General features: G+C 42.6%; 1 protein-coding gene across 1 annotated transcript in view; it reads right to left on the minus strand.

Annotated features, from left to right (window-relative positions):
- Window positions 1-3,539: 3,539 nt before the first annotated feature.
- Window positions 3,540-16,156, minus strand: part of PLXNB2 (plexin B2) — a 157,624-nt gene continuing 145,007 nt past the window's right edge. Inside the window, exons 30-36 of the mRNA XM_029910814.1 lie at window positions 15,377-15,531; window positions 14,807-14,967; window positions 13,989-14,136; window positions 12,526-12,590; window positions 11,041-11,116; window positions 8,656-8,730; window positions 3,540-5,426 (exon numbers count right to left, since the gene is read on the minus strand). Coding sequence (XP_029766674.1) covers window positions 5,322-5,426; window positions 8,656-8,730; window positions 11,041-11,116; window positions 12,526-12,590; window positions 13,989-14,136; window positions 14,807-14,967; window positions 15,377-15,531 — 785 coding nt within the window. The 3' untranslated portion in view covers window positions 3,540-5,321. The remainder of the gene's footprint in view (window positions 5,427-8,655; window positions 8,731-11,040; window positions 11,117-12,525; window positions 12,591-13,988; window positions 14,137-14,806; window positions 14,968-15,376; window positions 15,532-16,156) is intronic.

Below are 16,156 nucleotides of genomic sequence, written 5' to 3' on the forward strand. Positions count from 1 at the left end.
TGACTCTCACTTGCAACCTCACTACTGGAAAAATACAGGCCTGGCATTTAGTCTTATTAGCCACTTGGAGACCTGGCAAATTCATACCAGCACCAGGTTATTTAGGGCATTGCTTTTAGCTGTCTGTTTTAGTCTGAGGCTTCCTCGGAGGTCTGGAGAGGGAGGCCGATGGTCCTTCTGAGGCTCCAACCACCGAGCGAGCCCCCACCAGGGGCTGTGTTGCGGGCCATGGTGTCCACTGGTATCATTGGGCCGGCCACAGGACCCGGTGCCACTGCACCTGCTGTGGTACCGGTGGAGCTGGCTGTTCAGCCTGGCTGGCCTGGCCCATAAATGGACGGATACAAAGGGAGGCCAGGCTGACATACGACCTGCTGCTGTCCCGGGGAAGCGGCGCCGGGAGTGATGCTGACGTGGAGGACCGGTACGATTGGTAACAGCTGCTCCGCGATCAGCTCCGGCGGCGGGCCCGCGACGGTGAGAGGCCGATCGGTGCCCGGGGATGCCGAACGGGAACGACGTCGACATTCATGCCGTGACCGGCTGCGATAGCTCCTCTGAGACGAGGACCTTTGGCGTCGTCTGCCTCAGTCCCGTCGGTGTTCGCTCCTCGAAGTGGAGTGGTGCCAAGAGTCTTGGTCAGACGGAACCCAACCAGACAGACTGGTGGGCATTGAGGGCGATCCACGTGGACTTTGCCCTGAATGGTCGCTGGGTGGCGAATGGCGTCGGGAACGTTCCCTCGACCAAGACCGGTACTGAGCTGGGGGTGACTGCGGAGATCCCAGTGGCGGCTTGCCTCTGGAGCGCGGGACTGACATCGGTGGTGCTCCTGGTACCAGCATGGACGTAACATCCCGGGCCGCCTGCAGGGCCTCTGGTGTGGAGGGCATCCAGACAGGCCTGCTCCGAATGGGCCGGGCTACTCTGCTCGACTTGAGTCGGAGGCCTAGAGGCCAGTGGGGATCGAGGACTGCCCGACATGGGTCTAGCCTCTGTCCCAGGTTTACTCCTGTGCCACAGTGAAGAAGGCCTCTTCCTAGCCTTCTTGGCATGCCCTGTGAGCATGCCACGGGGAGCAGTACTGACTAGTTGATGGTGCTGAAGGATCACTGCGCACCGACACTGCGGTGCCTGGTGCCGACTCGGAGCGGCGTGCCGGAGCCGGGGTCAGGGCCGACTCCATCAGAATAGCCTAGAGCCTAATGTCCCTTTCTCGCTTGGTCCAAGGCTTAAACAACTTGCAAATCTTGCAGCGATCGCAGAGGTGGGTTTCCCCCAAACAGCGTAGGCAGTCACTCAGTGGCATAGATCACCTACAAGTGTCGCATGACTTAAAACCCAGGGCAAGGGGCATGCCCCGGCCCGGGCGCTCTAACTAACTACAGGTACCATACACTGAACGAACAAGCAGTTTTGGGGATGAGCCACAGCAAAGCTGGAGCAGAGCATTTCCGAAGCACCTTCACTGGCAGCAAGAAGGAACTGAAGGTGGGGGGAGCGCTCAGTGCCCCTTATACTGCGCCATGGAGGTGCCACTCCACGGGTTGCTGGGGCGCTCCCCTATGGGTACTGCTAGGGGAAAAACTTCCGGCACCAGTGCATGCGGCGAGCATGCACACCTATTGTGTAATACACATAAGCAATCGCTCGAAGAAGCAGCTAATGTTGAGACAATATTTAAAAAGGGTAAACGGGATGACCCAGGTAATTATACGCCTGTTTGTCTGACATCAATCTCAGACAAGATAATGGAGCAGCTCATACCAGACTCGATTAATAAAGAATTAAAGGAAGGTAATAAAATTAATGCCAATCAACATGGGTTTATGGAAAGTAGATCCCAAACTGATTTTTTTTTTTTAAATGAGATTACAAGTTTGGTTGATAAAGATAACAGAGTTGATATAACAGACTTCTGTAAGGTATTTGACTCAGTATGGCATGACAATTTGATTAAAAAATTAGAATGATATACAATTAACATGGCACACATTAAGTGGCTAACAGATAGATCTCAAAATGTAATTGTAAGCAGGGAGTCGTCATCGAATGAGTGTGCTTCCAGAGGGGTTCTTCAATGATCGGTTCTTGACCCTATGTTATTTAAAATTTTTATCAATGACTTGGAAGAAAACATAAAATCATCACTGATAAAGTTTGCAGATGACAAAAATTGGGGGAGTGGTAAATAATGAAGACGGCAGGTCATTAATGCAGTCATCTGGATCTCTTGGTAAACTGTGTGCAAACAATATGCACTTTAATATAGCTAAATGTAAATGTAGACATCTAGGAACACAGGACTTAGGCCATATTTACAGGCTGGGGGACTCTATCCTGGGAAGCAGTGACTCTGAAAAAGATTTGCTCGTTGCACAGATAGTCAGCTGAACATGAGCTCCCAGTGCAATGCTGGGGCCAAAAGGCTAATGCCGTCCTTGGATACATAAACTGAGGAATCTTGAGTCGAAAGGTTTTTACCTCTTTCTTTGACACTGGTGCAACCACTTCTGGAATACTGTGTCCAGAATTCAAAAAGGATGTTGATAAATTGGAAAGGGTTCAGAAAAAAGCCACAAGAATGATTAAAAGATTAGAAAATATACCTTATAGTGATAGACTCATGGATTTAAATCTATTGAGTTTACAAAGAGAAGGTTAAGGAGTTACTTGATTACAGTCTGTAAGTACATAAATGGGGAATGAATATTTGATAATGAGATCTTCAGTCTAGCAGACAAAGGTATAACAAGATCCAATGGCTGGAAGTTGACGCTAGACAATTCAGACTGTAAATAAGGTGTACATTGTTAACAGTGAGGGTAATCAATCAGTGGAACGGTTTACCAAGGGTCATGGTAGATTCTCCATCACTTGCAATTTTTAAACGAGGGTTGGATGTTTTTCTAAAAGATGTGCTCTAAAAATTAGTTTGGGAAAATTCTATGGCCTGTGTTATACAGGAGGTCAGATTAGATGGTCACAGTGGTCCCTTCTGGCCTTGGAATCTATAATCTGTGAATGACAAAGATGATTTGGGGAAGTGGCCAATGGATCCACTACTATACAGATCCACATATCTAAATCCCACATGTAAGGGAGGTCATGCAGCCTTGGTTACTACTATAGCCCACCATAGCTGATGGACAGCTGCTCTGCATTGTCACCTAATTGGAGGGTGAGGAGAGAGAACACCTTCAGATTCCTTGAGCAAAGCCAAGTTACTTAGCAGCACTTGCCAATTTATATAAGCTGGCTCTACATAGTTTTCAAGTTTACTTTCAAATCTCTAAAAATGTGTACATCTTGTGGGATTTCACTATGGGATATTGCACTGCATCCTCTTTTTTCAAGGGTGTGCTCATTTTCTGAGCAAATGACCACCAACTGCAGAATACATTGTACCCTTCATTACCAACCACAAGAGATGCTGCTGTAATATCACCCTTTAGAGGAAGCATCTACATTACTTTAAATTCCCTCCCTTCTTCCCCCAAATTCCAACGTTGATTCAGTAAAGATCCTGTGACACTTAATGGAAAAAACCACATTGTATTTGATTTACAATTAACAGGATTTACAAATAATGACAAAAGAAACATTAGCAATGACAATATGATGGATGCCTTTGTTGATCAGGGAGTAGGCACAGAGTTTTTGATGCAGCATTCTTATGTACCTCAGTCCTAAAAAAATGGAAAATAACTTATGTCCCAGCCAAGCTGAGTAATGTCTATAAATGGATGCAAAAAAGTCTATTTTTATTTTTTTAAAGAACTGGATTGGGATGGGAAAGTGACCCTGTGATGAGACCTTTGACTTTTAGAAAATTAGGGGAAGGCCATTCAATTCACAAGTTTGAGGATATTTTCAAAAAGGATAAAAATCAACAAAAGTTAAACTCACTGTAGGACAGAAAACGGGGAAGAGAGAGATGGCAGCAGAAACTGCAGCATCTTGCCAAGAATCAGCAGAGTTCAAGTGCTCAGCAGGCAAAAAAGCAATAATGAAAGGGAATTAGTGCACATGGCAGAACTACAGTAAAATGCTACTTGAACTGCCAAAAAACTGTGAGAAAAGAATGAAACAAAGTTCTCGGATGTGCAATACAGCAATTGAAGAAAACGTACCTAGCTTTTCAAATTGTATAGAACTTACATTGTAAATACACCTTTTGACAAGTAATTTTAATTTTCACTGCTATTGGTTATGATGTATATTCGATCAAATGCAGCATTCCAAGGCTTGATTGAGTGGTATTTAGCTATATGGATATAAGATTTTTCTAGTATCATTACTAGTATTTTACATCACAAGTACAATAAAAAAACAAGTGGTAGTTTTTCTAGACAGTTCCAAGATTCAAATAAAAAGAACCAGAACCATTCTGATACAAGATATTATACATAACAATCATGTTAAACAGCACACTCTTGGCAAGCAACTAATTACAGGCATTCTGCTGGTCATGTTTTTCACAAAAAAAGTCATTCAATAGCACATAAATATTTTTTCTGATCTGCTTCTCTTTACAAAACCGTTCCTCAGATTCACAGAATTAATACAAGTAAGGCACATTAGCATATATTGTAAAACTCACAATAAAAATAAAAGGTTGTAAAGTTTTAAGGGATAATTTCCTTTGCAGTGATTTCTGAATCAAATTGGAAGTTATCATCAGAACCTTTCCACAGGGGTGACAGAACTGTATTACTCCCATCACAATGAAGTGTGGTGGGTATGATACCACGCATTACCATGGCCAGGAGCAGCTAATTTGCTGAGAAATAGTGTATGGTACCAAAGCCCATCCCAAGATCTTAAAGAAAAATCATAGCAGACATGTCATTTACTATGTTCATCGTGAGCATAATATAGCCTGTGATTTCCAGAGCTATTCGGAAATTCATTTCCAGTTATCAACATAAGAGGGGATATTGCATCTGTTTCTTCAAATATGCTACCATTTTTCCAAGTACAAATATTGCTTAAAATATAAAGGATGCTATAGTATTGAATTTACTTGCATAATGATTCTAAAATGCTGATGTTTCAGATTGTACTATTTGATTAAATGAACTATAATTCTCCCCCCAAGGATGCTTTTCCCCACAGATGATTCATTTACACACAACACAGATTTTAATTAGAAGCATAATTTACAGTAAAAATTCTTTACATTACAGCTCTGCTATCAAAAACATGAAATCTTTCATTTAAAGTTGTAATTATACATTAAAAAATAGAACACTATTTCCTTAACAGGAAGAATGAATTTAAACATCTTCAGATCAGATTTCTTTATTGTGGCTTTTTAATCAAAGGTCAGTCACTTTATTCTCTAATGCAGCTGCTATCTGCTGTAAACGGAAGGCAAGCTGCATTTTTTGCGCAGCTGGGTCCTCTTCAAGTGCATTTATGATCTGGAAGAAACAGAAACAGAATGCTCAGAACGAGTCAGTCGGTATCTAGGTTGCTACATCAAGTATTTAACACTACTTTGGTTTTCAGAGTGTATCCATGTACTAAATGATTTTCCTTCATTGTGCCCCTCTGCTCCATTCTTCCAGTGAAGATTCTGTCTCCAGCCCTTTATCTATATAGGTTTTTATAATATCTCCCATTACTGTGGTATCGGAGTGACTTTAGAAAGTAAAATTGTAGATTTTTAATATACTACCTATAAACAATGGAGCATTTGTTTAATAATGATTATTTATTCCAACAACAACTTTTACTTCTGTTGCACCTTTCATCCTAGGCTTGCAAAGTCCTTTACAAATATTAATCAATCTCCACCCCTGAGAGTTGTGCACTGTACTCCAGCTATTACTGACTGCAGGATGGCTCACGGTGGCCGCAGCCAGCCAGCATAGATTAGAGAAACTCCAAGGCTGTTCAGAATTAAAAAAAGAACCACTAAAGAACTGGTCACAAAGTCAGGGAGTTGTAGGTAGCTCTTTTATGGCTTTTTCTGGATACAGCTGAGAATCTTGTTCAATGTCTTATAGTCTAAATAGCATGGAGATGGCCAAAGAGTGGTATCCTACAACGTGGTATTCTACGACATGGCCTAGGATATGCAGAATACATGCCTAAGAACAATCCAAAGAGACTAATTATAAAAGCTTGAGATGGAAGAGGCAAATAGGTCATTTAATCTAATTCCACTTGCTGTGAAAGGGCTGTTCCCAAAATACATTTCCTGGGGCTTTTAATGTCAAATGTAAAATGTCCCAGACAATGCCATTTCCACCACATTCCTTTGGAAACTACCTCGCAATCTAATAGTTTAGGAGGGGTAATGACATATAGTAAAAATGTTTCTTTTCAAAAAATTACCTTCTGAACACAAGTTATAAGTTGTAAACAAACAAAAACAAAAAGGACTTTACTTATGTTTAAATGCCAATTTATTAGAAGTGCAAGAACTTTAAAAATCCAGTGTCCTTGTCACTATTTAAGCTTTTTATTTACATTTTGTCCTTCTTTCAACTTAGATAATGAAAAATCATTGAAGTCAGTATCACTCTTGTTAATCGTTTCTCTTTCAGGGGCTTAGTGTTCCTTGCAATGTTTAGGTTCCAAACACTGCAGGAGACTTGTCTAAAAACCAATTGTTTTTTAAACATCTTAAACATTTTGTTTTAATGTGGAAACATTTCTGAGACTTAGATTTTATAAACACTTATTACAAAATTTAAATTCAGCCAAATTTAAGTGGACATCTTTCCTTTAAATTAATCTCTTTCCATCTAGTTTTAGCTCCTTTGCCCTGGCTAAATCTCCTTGGTGAATTTTTTAACTAATAAAAAAAGCACTCTTCATATACTTATGGACAATTAAAATGTACCCACTTAGTCAATGTCACACACCACACAGATCAACACAGTGCACTGCATACTGGGAATGGTAGTTTCAGCGTAGAGGATGAGGGCAGCTACAAAATACTGCAATTTATGCAATTTAAATTTTTCACAGAAATTAAATTTGCTTTGTTTAATGCAAATGTGCTGTGGGCAGGTTGTCAGCATGGCTCTCTGGTAGAATACCCATGATACTATACAAGTGCTACTTCTGTGCAGTTCTACCCAAAAGGAAATTCTCAGATCTGCTGTTCTACAGCAAAAATGTTTAACATGTGTAGCATTTTTGCTGGCCTTCAATTGAGGGACTAATCTTCAGCTGCAGCCCATGCAAGAGTGGAGACTGCAATTTAGGAGTGGAGATACGGGGGCAAGAAAAATGTTGCTTTAAGCTTCTTTTATACTTCTTAATGCTGGGCTTTCTGTATACCAGGCCAGTCAATTGGTGTAACATCAAAGGCTGATCTAAATTACAATGGTTACCAGTGACGGGGCATTGCCATGAGCTGGGCCATCTTGTCCTTGACCATTCTACATACACCAGTCACACCCCTGGGGCTGGCACAGGAACTGCTAAGTTGGTTCTATACCACTGGGGGATCCCTGTATACTGAATTAACCCTCCCATGTTTGGCTATGCCAACTTTAAAGTTGCTTTAGGCTGGTGGTGCTGTGTAAAGCAGCCACAGTGCAGCTGAGGATGAGGCCTGTTGCCTTTAATGCGAAGCGTTAGTAAAACCCCAAACTACACTTTGGTGTGGGGCAAATGGACTCGAGAAATCACATGTGCCAAGTTCCTTTCAGATTCAGCATCTGTTCTTATTGGCTTTGATTTAATTCCAAGACTTTCTAGGAGACATTCATCCCCATGGAAACCCTTGAATGGAAGTTTCTTTCTCCTTTTTTGTTCGCAGAGTAAAACTTAGAGACCCGTGGGCCATCTACATCCTAGTGTGTTTTTTTCTCCTCAGTAAGGCTTCTAGGATCCAAGACAAATGTTGGATAGAATCCAAGAGCATGCTTTTGAATCAGCCCATAGTCAAGAACTATTCTACCCAAGTTTACCTTGGTCAGGCCCTTTGTTTGCGATGACAAAACAGAGATTGTAGCATGCATGTAAGTTGCAAGTAGAATTTAACTAATAAAAAAGGCACTCTTCCATCTTTACAGGCAAAACAAGTTTAATGGACCATTCCTAATATAAAGTACTGGGGTTTGACACTCAGTGTATCTTCTACAATTGCTCTTTTCCTGTTGGCATTGTTAGGTTGCAAGTAGGATGGGAAGAGCACTGAAGGGAAAATGATACTGTTAGTTAAAAATACATCATTGGGAAAAAAAAGTATTTGATAATCAAAAAATTCATTTACAACAATGCACTTTTGACCACTGAAACGGCCATGTCATGAGTGCAACTGTAAAGAGAAGTTGTGGGTTCATTGTTTAGCACTGCCCTTACCTGATTATCTCAGAGTATGTCTGCACTGCAATTAAAAAACTGCACTTAGCCTAAGCCTGAATCAGCTTGTCTGCCAAGAGGCTGTCTAATTGCAGTGTAGACATTCGGGCTTGGGCTGGCGCCCGGGCTCTAGGCCCCCAGAGTTCAGGCTGCAGTCCAAGCCTGAATGTCTACACTGCTGGCACAGATCATCTATCTATCTAGCTGCAGGGTAGACACACCTTGAGGATTCTCAAATCAATTATTTGGCTTACACTGATTTGTAGCCATTACGACTAGTCTCTCCTAGCATATTAAACATTTATATTATTCAAATAAGGAACTTACCTCATCGTAGTATTTGTTAGTATACTGGTAGAGCTGGTGTAGAGCCACAAGTGTATTTAAGGAATCTGTGTGCGCCTAGTAATTTAAAAGAAAAAAATGTCAAAATACAGTCTTGGCCATTTAACAATCATAACCAAACACATACATAAATACCAGGTACAGTATAATTCTTTTTGCAGACTCAAGCTTTGGATCTTAAAACATTAGATAGGTGACTGGATGGGGTTGGAAGAGGGAGGGAGGATTAGAAATCTTGTTTGATGATTTTCAGCATTCACATGTCAAGATTTTCCTGTTGCAGCCTTTCCAGCCAGCACGCAACTCTCCCAAATAAAGGAGGTGGAAAAGCATTTTGAGTTACAGTATTAGTCAAACAGATTTAGGATCAGACACATCTGCTAACCATATGGGCACGCATTGGTGAAACACAGTTAAAATCTGCATAGTGTTCAAGGTACTTCAGATTGGTTCTGTCAGTGCCACATGCATATGAAATCCTTTTCTTTCAAGCTTTTTAACCATTTGAAACAATTCACACAAAGCTATAGCAAAGGTGAAAGCCATCAAGGCTTGGAGCACATGTGCATTTAAAAGAATCATTCAAATTATAAAGATGGTAGGAGGGCTTCTAAATCATCATTTAAGGCTAAGATTTTGTCACGGGTATTTTTTATTAAAGTCAGGGACAGACTGTGGGCAATAAACAATAAATCAAGGAAGCCCAGAGCCCCGCTGGCCAGGGCTGAAGTCACAGAGGTCACCTAAAGTCATGGAATCCGTGATCTCTGTGACAGACTCGTAGCCTTATTCATCATATAGGGAGAATTTTACACTATGTCTTTTCTTAAAAATATAAAACCTTTAACTCCTCTCAAGGACAGGTCATAACGTAAAGAAACTCTGTCACCTAAACACATTGGGCTTGATTCTCCATTGTCATTGTACCCCACTATAGTCAGATACACCTGTGCAAAGGAAATGCAGAGGAATGCTGCTACCAGTGTAAATGACTACCCAAGGTACAGAAAAGTGGAGAACCATACCAGTTCTTTCTTGATTTTATACTAGTGTTCCTTATAAATTATTTCTAGGTCTAGTCAAAACCTTTTGAATTTTGCTGTCATTCCAATTTGGAACAAAACAAAACAAAAAATTCAAAATTCCCCACAGAACAAAAATTCTGCAAAAATTTTGTTTTGGGCCAATCTAAATAATTTGTGCACCACCCTCCGCTTTGGCCAGGGCCAGAGTTGGGGCTGTGCGCCCCCTGCGTCTTTGGCCAGGGCCGGAGCAGTGTGCCCATCCCCGTGTCGATCCCCTGCAGCTTCGGCTGGAGCCAGAGCCACTACTGTGTGTCCCTGCCCTGTGGCTTTAGCAGGGTCTGGAGCCGGGCTGTGCCCCCCTCTGGCAATAGGGCTGGGGCTGAGAGTCTCCTTCATGGGGATCCAGGTGTCATTCTCCCCCTCCCCCTCCTTCACCACCCCCTTAGGCTAGGTCTACACTACCCGCCTGAATCGGCGGGTAGAAATCGATCTCTTGGGGATCGAATTATCGCGTCTCGTCAGGACGCAACAATCGATCCCCGAATCGACGTGCTTACTCCACCAGGGGAGGTAGGAGTAAGCGCCGTCAACGGGGAGCCGCGGAGGTCGATTTTGCCGCCGTCCTTACAGCGGGGTAAGTCGGCTCTGATACGTCGAATTCAGCTACGCTATTTGCGTAGCTGAATTTGCGTATCTTAAATCGACCCCCCCCAGTAGTGAAGACCTGCCCTTATTGTTTTTAGTAAAAATCACAGACAGGTCAGGACTCCCGTGAATTTTGTTCATTGCCCATGACCTGTCCGTGACTTTTACTAACATTAACCACGACAAAATCTTAACCTTAGCAACAGATTACTCCACATCAATGTAACAAAAATTAGTAACATAAGCCTCTCTTGCCTTGCAAGAAATCCCTACACATACACATGCCAGTTCATTTCTGGGATCTTTCAATTTTGCTGTGGCATTGCACCGTGAACTCACAATCACTGTGTTAGCCATCAATCTCTCCAACACTATAAACAAAACCAATCCGTAGGAAGTGCAGAATGAAAAACTATTCAACAGCGCTGACATTTTCCCACAATAAGTATGAAAAACCAAACACTCCTCTGGGTCAGTTAAAATGTGTTTGAGACAGTTACCACTCTTGATAGTCTTATCATATTCTTATAAATCAACATTTCAAAAGCCACATGAAGCACAATATATTATGTCTAACCAAGAGTGTTTCAGAGAGGTGTGGCATTATTCATCAGATGTTAGTGGACACTGTGAACCCATGCAGAGATGACAATGAAAACTAGTATTTTCAGGATGAGAATGCTTGTTTCACACTTACCCTGGAAATCTCTGCTAAATGAGTATTCATGTCCTGGTCGCTCACTTGCACCATCTGACGAATACCTTTGTAGTAACTGCAATGAATTAACAAACTTTCAATTGGGCACAATGGGGAAGTAGAGGGAGGCAGGGGACCCAGGCCCACACTGGAGCTGGAAATTTGCCCTGTTGCTCCTCCATCATGATGAAGTGCTATAACCCCGGGCACTTGCTTGGCCCCCACACCTTCACAGTCCTTCCAGTGCCCATGGTCACCAGGCACCCCCAGCCCCTGGTGAGAAGTGGAGCAGGGGGCATTGGGAACCCCCAGTCCCCAGGAGGGTAAGGGGATTGGATCCAGATTTTGGTGTTTGCTGGGGAAGTGAAGACACAGAAGAAGATGGGGTGTGGGGCTCCCAGACCTCTCTCATCCTGGTGGGGATGGTGCTCTTCAGCCTGACTGCCTCTCTAGGTAAGAGCTCAGGGTTAGATTTGGGGCAGAGACAATGTGGAGGGAAGAGCATGAGGCTGGATGTGGGGCAGAAGGAGGGGAGTGTGTGTACACCTAGGTGCAGGGAAAGTGAGGGTCTGGGTATAGCAGCTGTGGGGGCTGGGAGCAAGGGAGAGAGCTTGGGTGAAGGGCAGAGGAGGGAGAGCTCTGGGTCCCCTCCTTAGGAAGATTCTGATTGCTCCCCGGCTTTCACTTAACATGAACTGCATTAGCAGTTTAATGGTTATACTATATTTTGATTTTGCGATTATTTTAAACAGCTTTCCAAATAATAATATAGTAGTAGTTCTACCACAACAGACCAATGGTCCATTTAGCTATTCTGTCTCCCCCTAGTCATTTGTGCCTAACATATTAGAGGATGGTGCACATCACAAAACACGTGGTCCCATACTGTGCAATGCCCTGCCATAGGAAGAAATTTCTGGCATCTGGTAGTTATCTTATGCCTTGAAACTTTTGAAGACCTAGGCTTAAACTCTTTAGCATGGCAAATGCGACTCTTAATGCTATTTTTATTCATAGAGATCTCACCTTTTTGAAAGTAAGTAAACTTATTACCTAAGATCAGAAAATAAAAGGGAGGAAGATATATTTTTGTTGAAAATGATTTTAGGGTTTAACCCTAGCCCGTTGTGGAAATCTGAACAATCAGACAGATTGTGTAGGCAAAATGGGAGCCCCGGGGAAATTACACATTTTGGCTGTCTCTTTTTCAGGTAATTTAAAATTAAGTGCTGCCAATAACTTATAAACACATACGTAAGATCACAATCATGTTTCATTTCAACATTTAAAACATAGCTAAGGGGATAAATACCATGATTCTAACTTTTTCAAGTGTATTTTATTTATCTATTTTCAGTGTTTGAAATTTAGGCCTTTTCCCTCCAACGTTAATATTTTCATGGGTAATACTGCTGCTATGCTTGTACACAGAAGCTTAAACCAAGTGACCAAGAATAAACACAAAAAACTTCTCTATATACTTACTCTTCCACCATTTTCTTATAGTTAGAGATCTCTTTTGCATAAAGTAATTTGTTACTTGGAGAATCCTGGAAAATATATAACAGGCACATTTTGATTATCTAGGAAGACTCTATCCTCCAGTTTAGTGTTAATGTACATAATTAAGGCTATGTTTTAATCATTTAATCATTTTTAGTAAAAGTCACGGACAGGTCACGGGCAGTAAACCTGTCCGTGACTTATTAAAAATACTAGTGAATAAAACTTGGGGGGTGGGGAGCTGCCCGGGGGCCCCGCGGGTGCTGGGGAAGGGTGGCCTGGCTGCTTGGGGAGGGGGGGAGAGGAGGGCAGCGGTGCATGGCCTGGGATCCCTGCTGGTGCTGGAGGTGTGCGGGCGGAGAACCTCAGCCCAAGATCCCCGCTAGTGCTCCCTACCTGGCTCCATGCCTCCCCCGCACCCCGCCAGCAGCAGCAGCAGAGTTTGGGTGTGGGAGGGAGCAGGGGTTGGGGAACAGGACGGGGCGAGGCGAGCTCTGGGCGTCGCTTATCTGGGAGGCTCCCCGGAAGCGGCGACATCCCCCTCGCTCAGCTGCTAGGCAGAAGCATGGCCAGGCAGCTCAGCGTGCTGCCTCTGCCTGCAGGCACCGCCCCCACAGCTCCCAATGTAAAGCCAGTGCTCTGGGTGGAGGCAGCATGCAGAGCTGCCTGGCCATGCCTCCACCTAGCAGCTGAGCGAGGGGGATGTTGCCACTTCCGGGGAGCCCCCCAGATAAGCGCCGCCCAGAGTTCGCCTCACCCCGTCCCGTGTCCCAACCCCCTGCTGCTGGGGGAGGGCATGGGGGGGCCCAAGACTGCCCCAGCAGCGGCCAGGACACCTGGCGCAGGGGCTGCCTAAGCTGCCCCTGAGCCAGGCACAGCAGCTGTTGCAGAAATCATGGAGGTCAAGCAATACATCACTTCCATGACCTCCATGACAAACTCGCAGCCTTATCAGAATACAACAGAATATTCCTTATACAAGGCTCATCCATTTATTCACTTATTAGTATATGTTCATGCACTTTTTAACTTCTTTTGGATATTACTCCTACTTAAACCATCTTCCCTCAGCCTATGGATGGGAATATTTACGTCATGAAGAGAATTACATTTTTCATAAGACATTATTACTGAGTTTAAAAAATATCTCTATACAATTGACACAAAATCTTTTTGAATTATGGAAGACTTGAAAAAACTTGTTCCTAAATTAGATTTCTCTAAAAACTTTGGGGAACACCACTGTGATCTTATTCACACTGTAAATGTCATAGGGTAAGGTTAGCTACAAACTTTCACCAAACCTATTAAATGGCCAGATACTAACTGAGTGATAAATTTAAGGGGTTAAAAAGAAAATAAAGATCTATCCAGAATCTTCTGGGAGTACGCATATTGTCTGTCAAGCATGAACATAGCCATGGTGTGGAATGTAAATCACTTACTCTGCTTAATTTGTGCTCTGTTCTTGTGCAGGCATCCATGAAAGTCTGTGCAATGACTGACAAGGAAGCATCCACTACTTCATGAACGTGAACATCAAAGATAAAATGGGGATTTTTCAATATGTTTACCCAGAATCTAAGTGGCAAACTGCAAAGCAAGCAAAGAGATAAACACACCCTCTTACACAATGAACATAATACAGGAACCAGAGTCCAGAAAACTAAAATGTGTACTTTGCATTTGATCTTCTGAGTACATTTTAGCTCATTTATGCATTCAAACTCTTATATGAAGAACTACTTATTGTCTGGTTTCCCTGCTTAAAAACAAAAGCATGTACGTGCCTTACTTTTATAGAAAGAGGAGGAGAATGATTACACTTCCCAGAACTCCTCAAGATGGTGTGAGAAAACAAGTGTAATTAGAGAGCATATGTGTTACTTTTATGCCCTTTAATCATCTGGTATGGGTTTGAATTTTAATAGTTTAGCACAGGTCCCTTTGCCTCTCACTGCTGGTAACTGGGAGCATTACAGGAAATCCCCAGCTCTGGGTGCACTAGGGAAAGATGACAGATAAAAGATAAGAAAATAGAAGGTTTGCAGACAGTTACACTTAAGTAGCTTTGGCTCTATTTTTGCTTTTTCTAGCCTGATGGGTAACCTCTTTGATCAATGTAAATTGTTTCAATTAAATCCATTCTCAGAATTACAAATTTATTTCCTTTCCACTTAGATCTGTATTTAGAGTACCAGCATTGTTCGTGATTACAGTATTGTTTCTCTTCAGTCTAATTACTATTATGTTTGAATCCTACCTATTTGTTTTCCAAATGTGAATGGTATCTTCATCCTTGAGCTCATGTTTTTCTGCTTGCTCATCAAGAAAGTCAAAGAAGTATTTCACAGCTGGTGGCACGACATGGTTTGAGTTGAGTACACTGTGAAAAAAGTTATCTACAAATTGCTGAAGTGTACCCTGAAAGTGTATAAAAAAAAGGAAAATGACATTAAAATTGAGCCTGCAGTACAAATGTTGTGTTATTCTAGATTTCTCTCTCCACTTTACACTAATACTTTGTGTTCTGATCATAATCATTGAAGGCCTTGGCCCAGAATGCTAAGGACTCATGATGACGGGCCATGACAAAGGCAGATTTCTCCTGCAACACATAATGTCCTTTCCAACAGCTAAAATAGCTGAAGAAGAGCTCTGTGTAAACTCAGAAGCTTGTCTCTCTCACCAACAGAAGTTGGTCCAATAAAAGATATTACCTCACCCACCTTTGTCTCCCTAATAACTCAGCATTTTAGTCATCTGAACCTCCCAAGGCAAGTTAACCAGCTTCCTTCAAAGAACTGCCTAATAATTTAATAGTAAACCCTACCTTCACAGACAGAAGCCTTGTCAGGTAGATTTCTGTAATAGCTTTGGTTCGTTCTTTTTCTTTCATGCTCCCTCTTTTCGATTTGCCTTCATCAACTTCATCTGCTGGCCGAACTAGATGCCAGATCTTATTTTCATCTTCCAATAGCGCATGCCCTAGAAACAACAATTGTGATAAAATAACATTAAAAAATACAGTATAAGTACATTGTAAGAGACTGAGCTCATTTAACCCACAGATACCTTGTTTTCTTCCACATGTGTAATACTGTCAACTTACCTTCCTTCTCATTCAGGGGATTTAGATGACTTCACTCCTGCCTAATGCACACAGTACTCCATATGAACCAAATCAAAGTGCTAAAGTCCTCTATTCTACATAAAGTGAAAGAGGAACTCAAAGTTGCAAGGCACATGGCCAGCCCTTATCGTCAAGAGAGAAGAATGGAGGATTTCTGCACTCAGGGGGGACCACAAGAAAAAAAGAAATGCAAGTTCAGTCATCTTTGCAAATTACAGTAGGGGTGTATCTGGAGATCCACATACTGAAAGACTGGAAATGTATCTACAGGGCCGGCTCCAGCTTTTTTGCTGCCCACGCAGAGGCGTAGCGAGCGCCCTCCGTACCCTCTGACCGGAGGGGGCCCCGCAAGGAAGGGGGCCCCTAAAAGTGGCAAAATAAATACCGCATTCCAGTTTCTGCATTGTAAGGGGCCCCACCCGGACATATGTTCGGAGGGGGCCACGTTCTTTGTTGCTACGGCCCTGCGCCCAAGCGGCG

This window comes from Terrapene carolina, unplaced genomic scaffold (genome assembly GCF_002925995.2).
Source record: "Terrapene carolina triunguis isolate 2854851 unplaced genomic scaffold, T_m_triunguis-2.0 Scaffold68, whole genome shotgun sequence".
In the NCBI taxonomy this organism is placed as follows: Eukaryota; Metazoa; Chordata; order Testudines; family Emydidae; genus Terrapene; species Terrapene triunguis.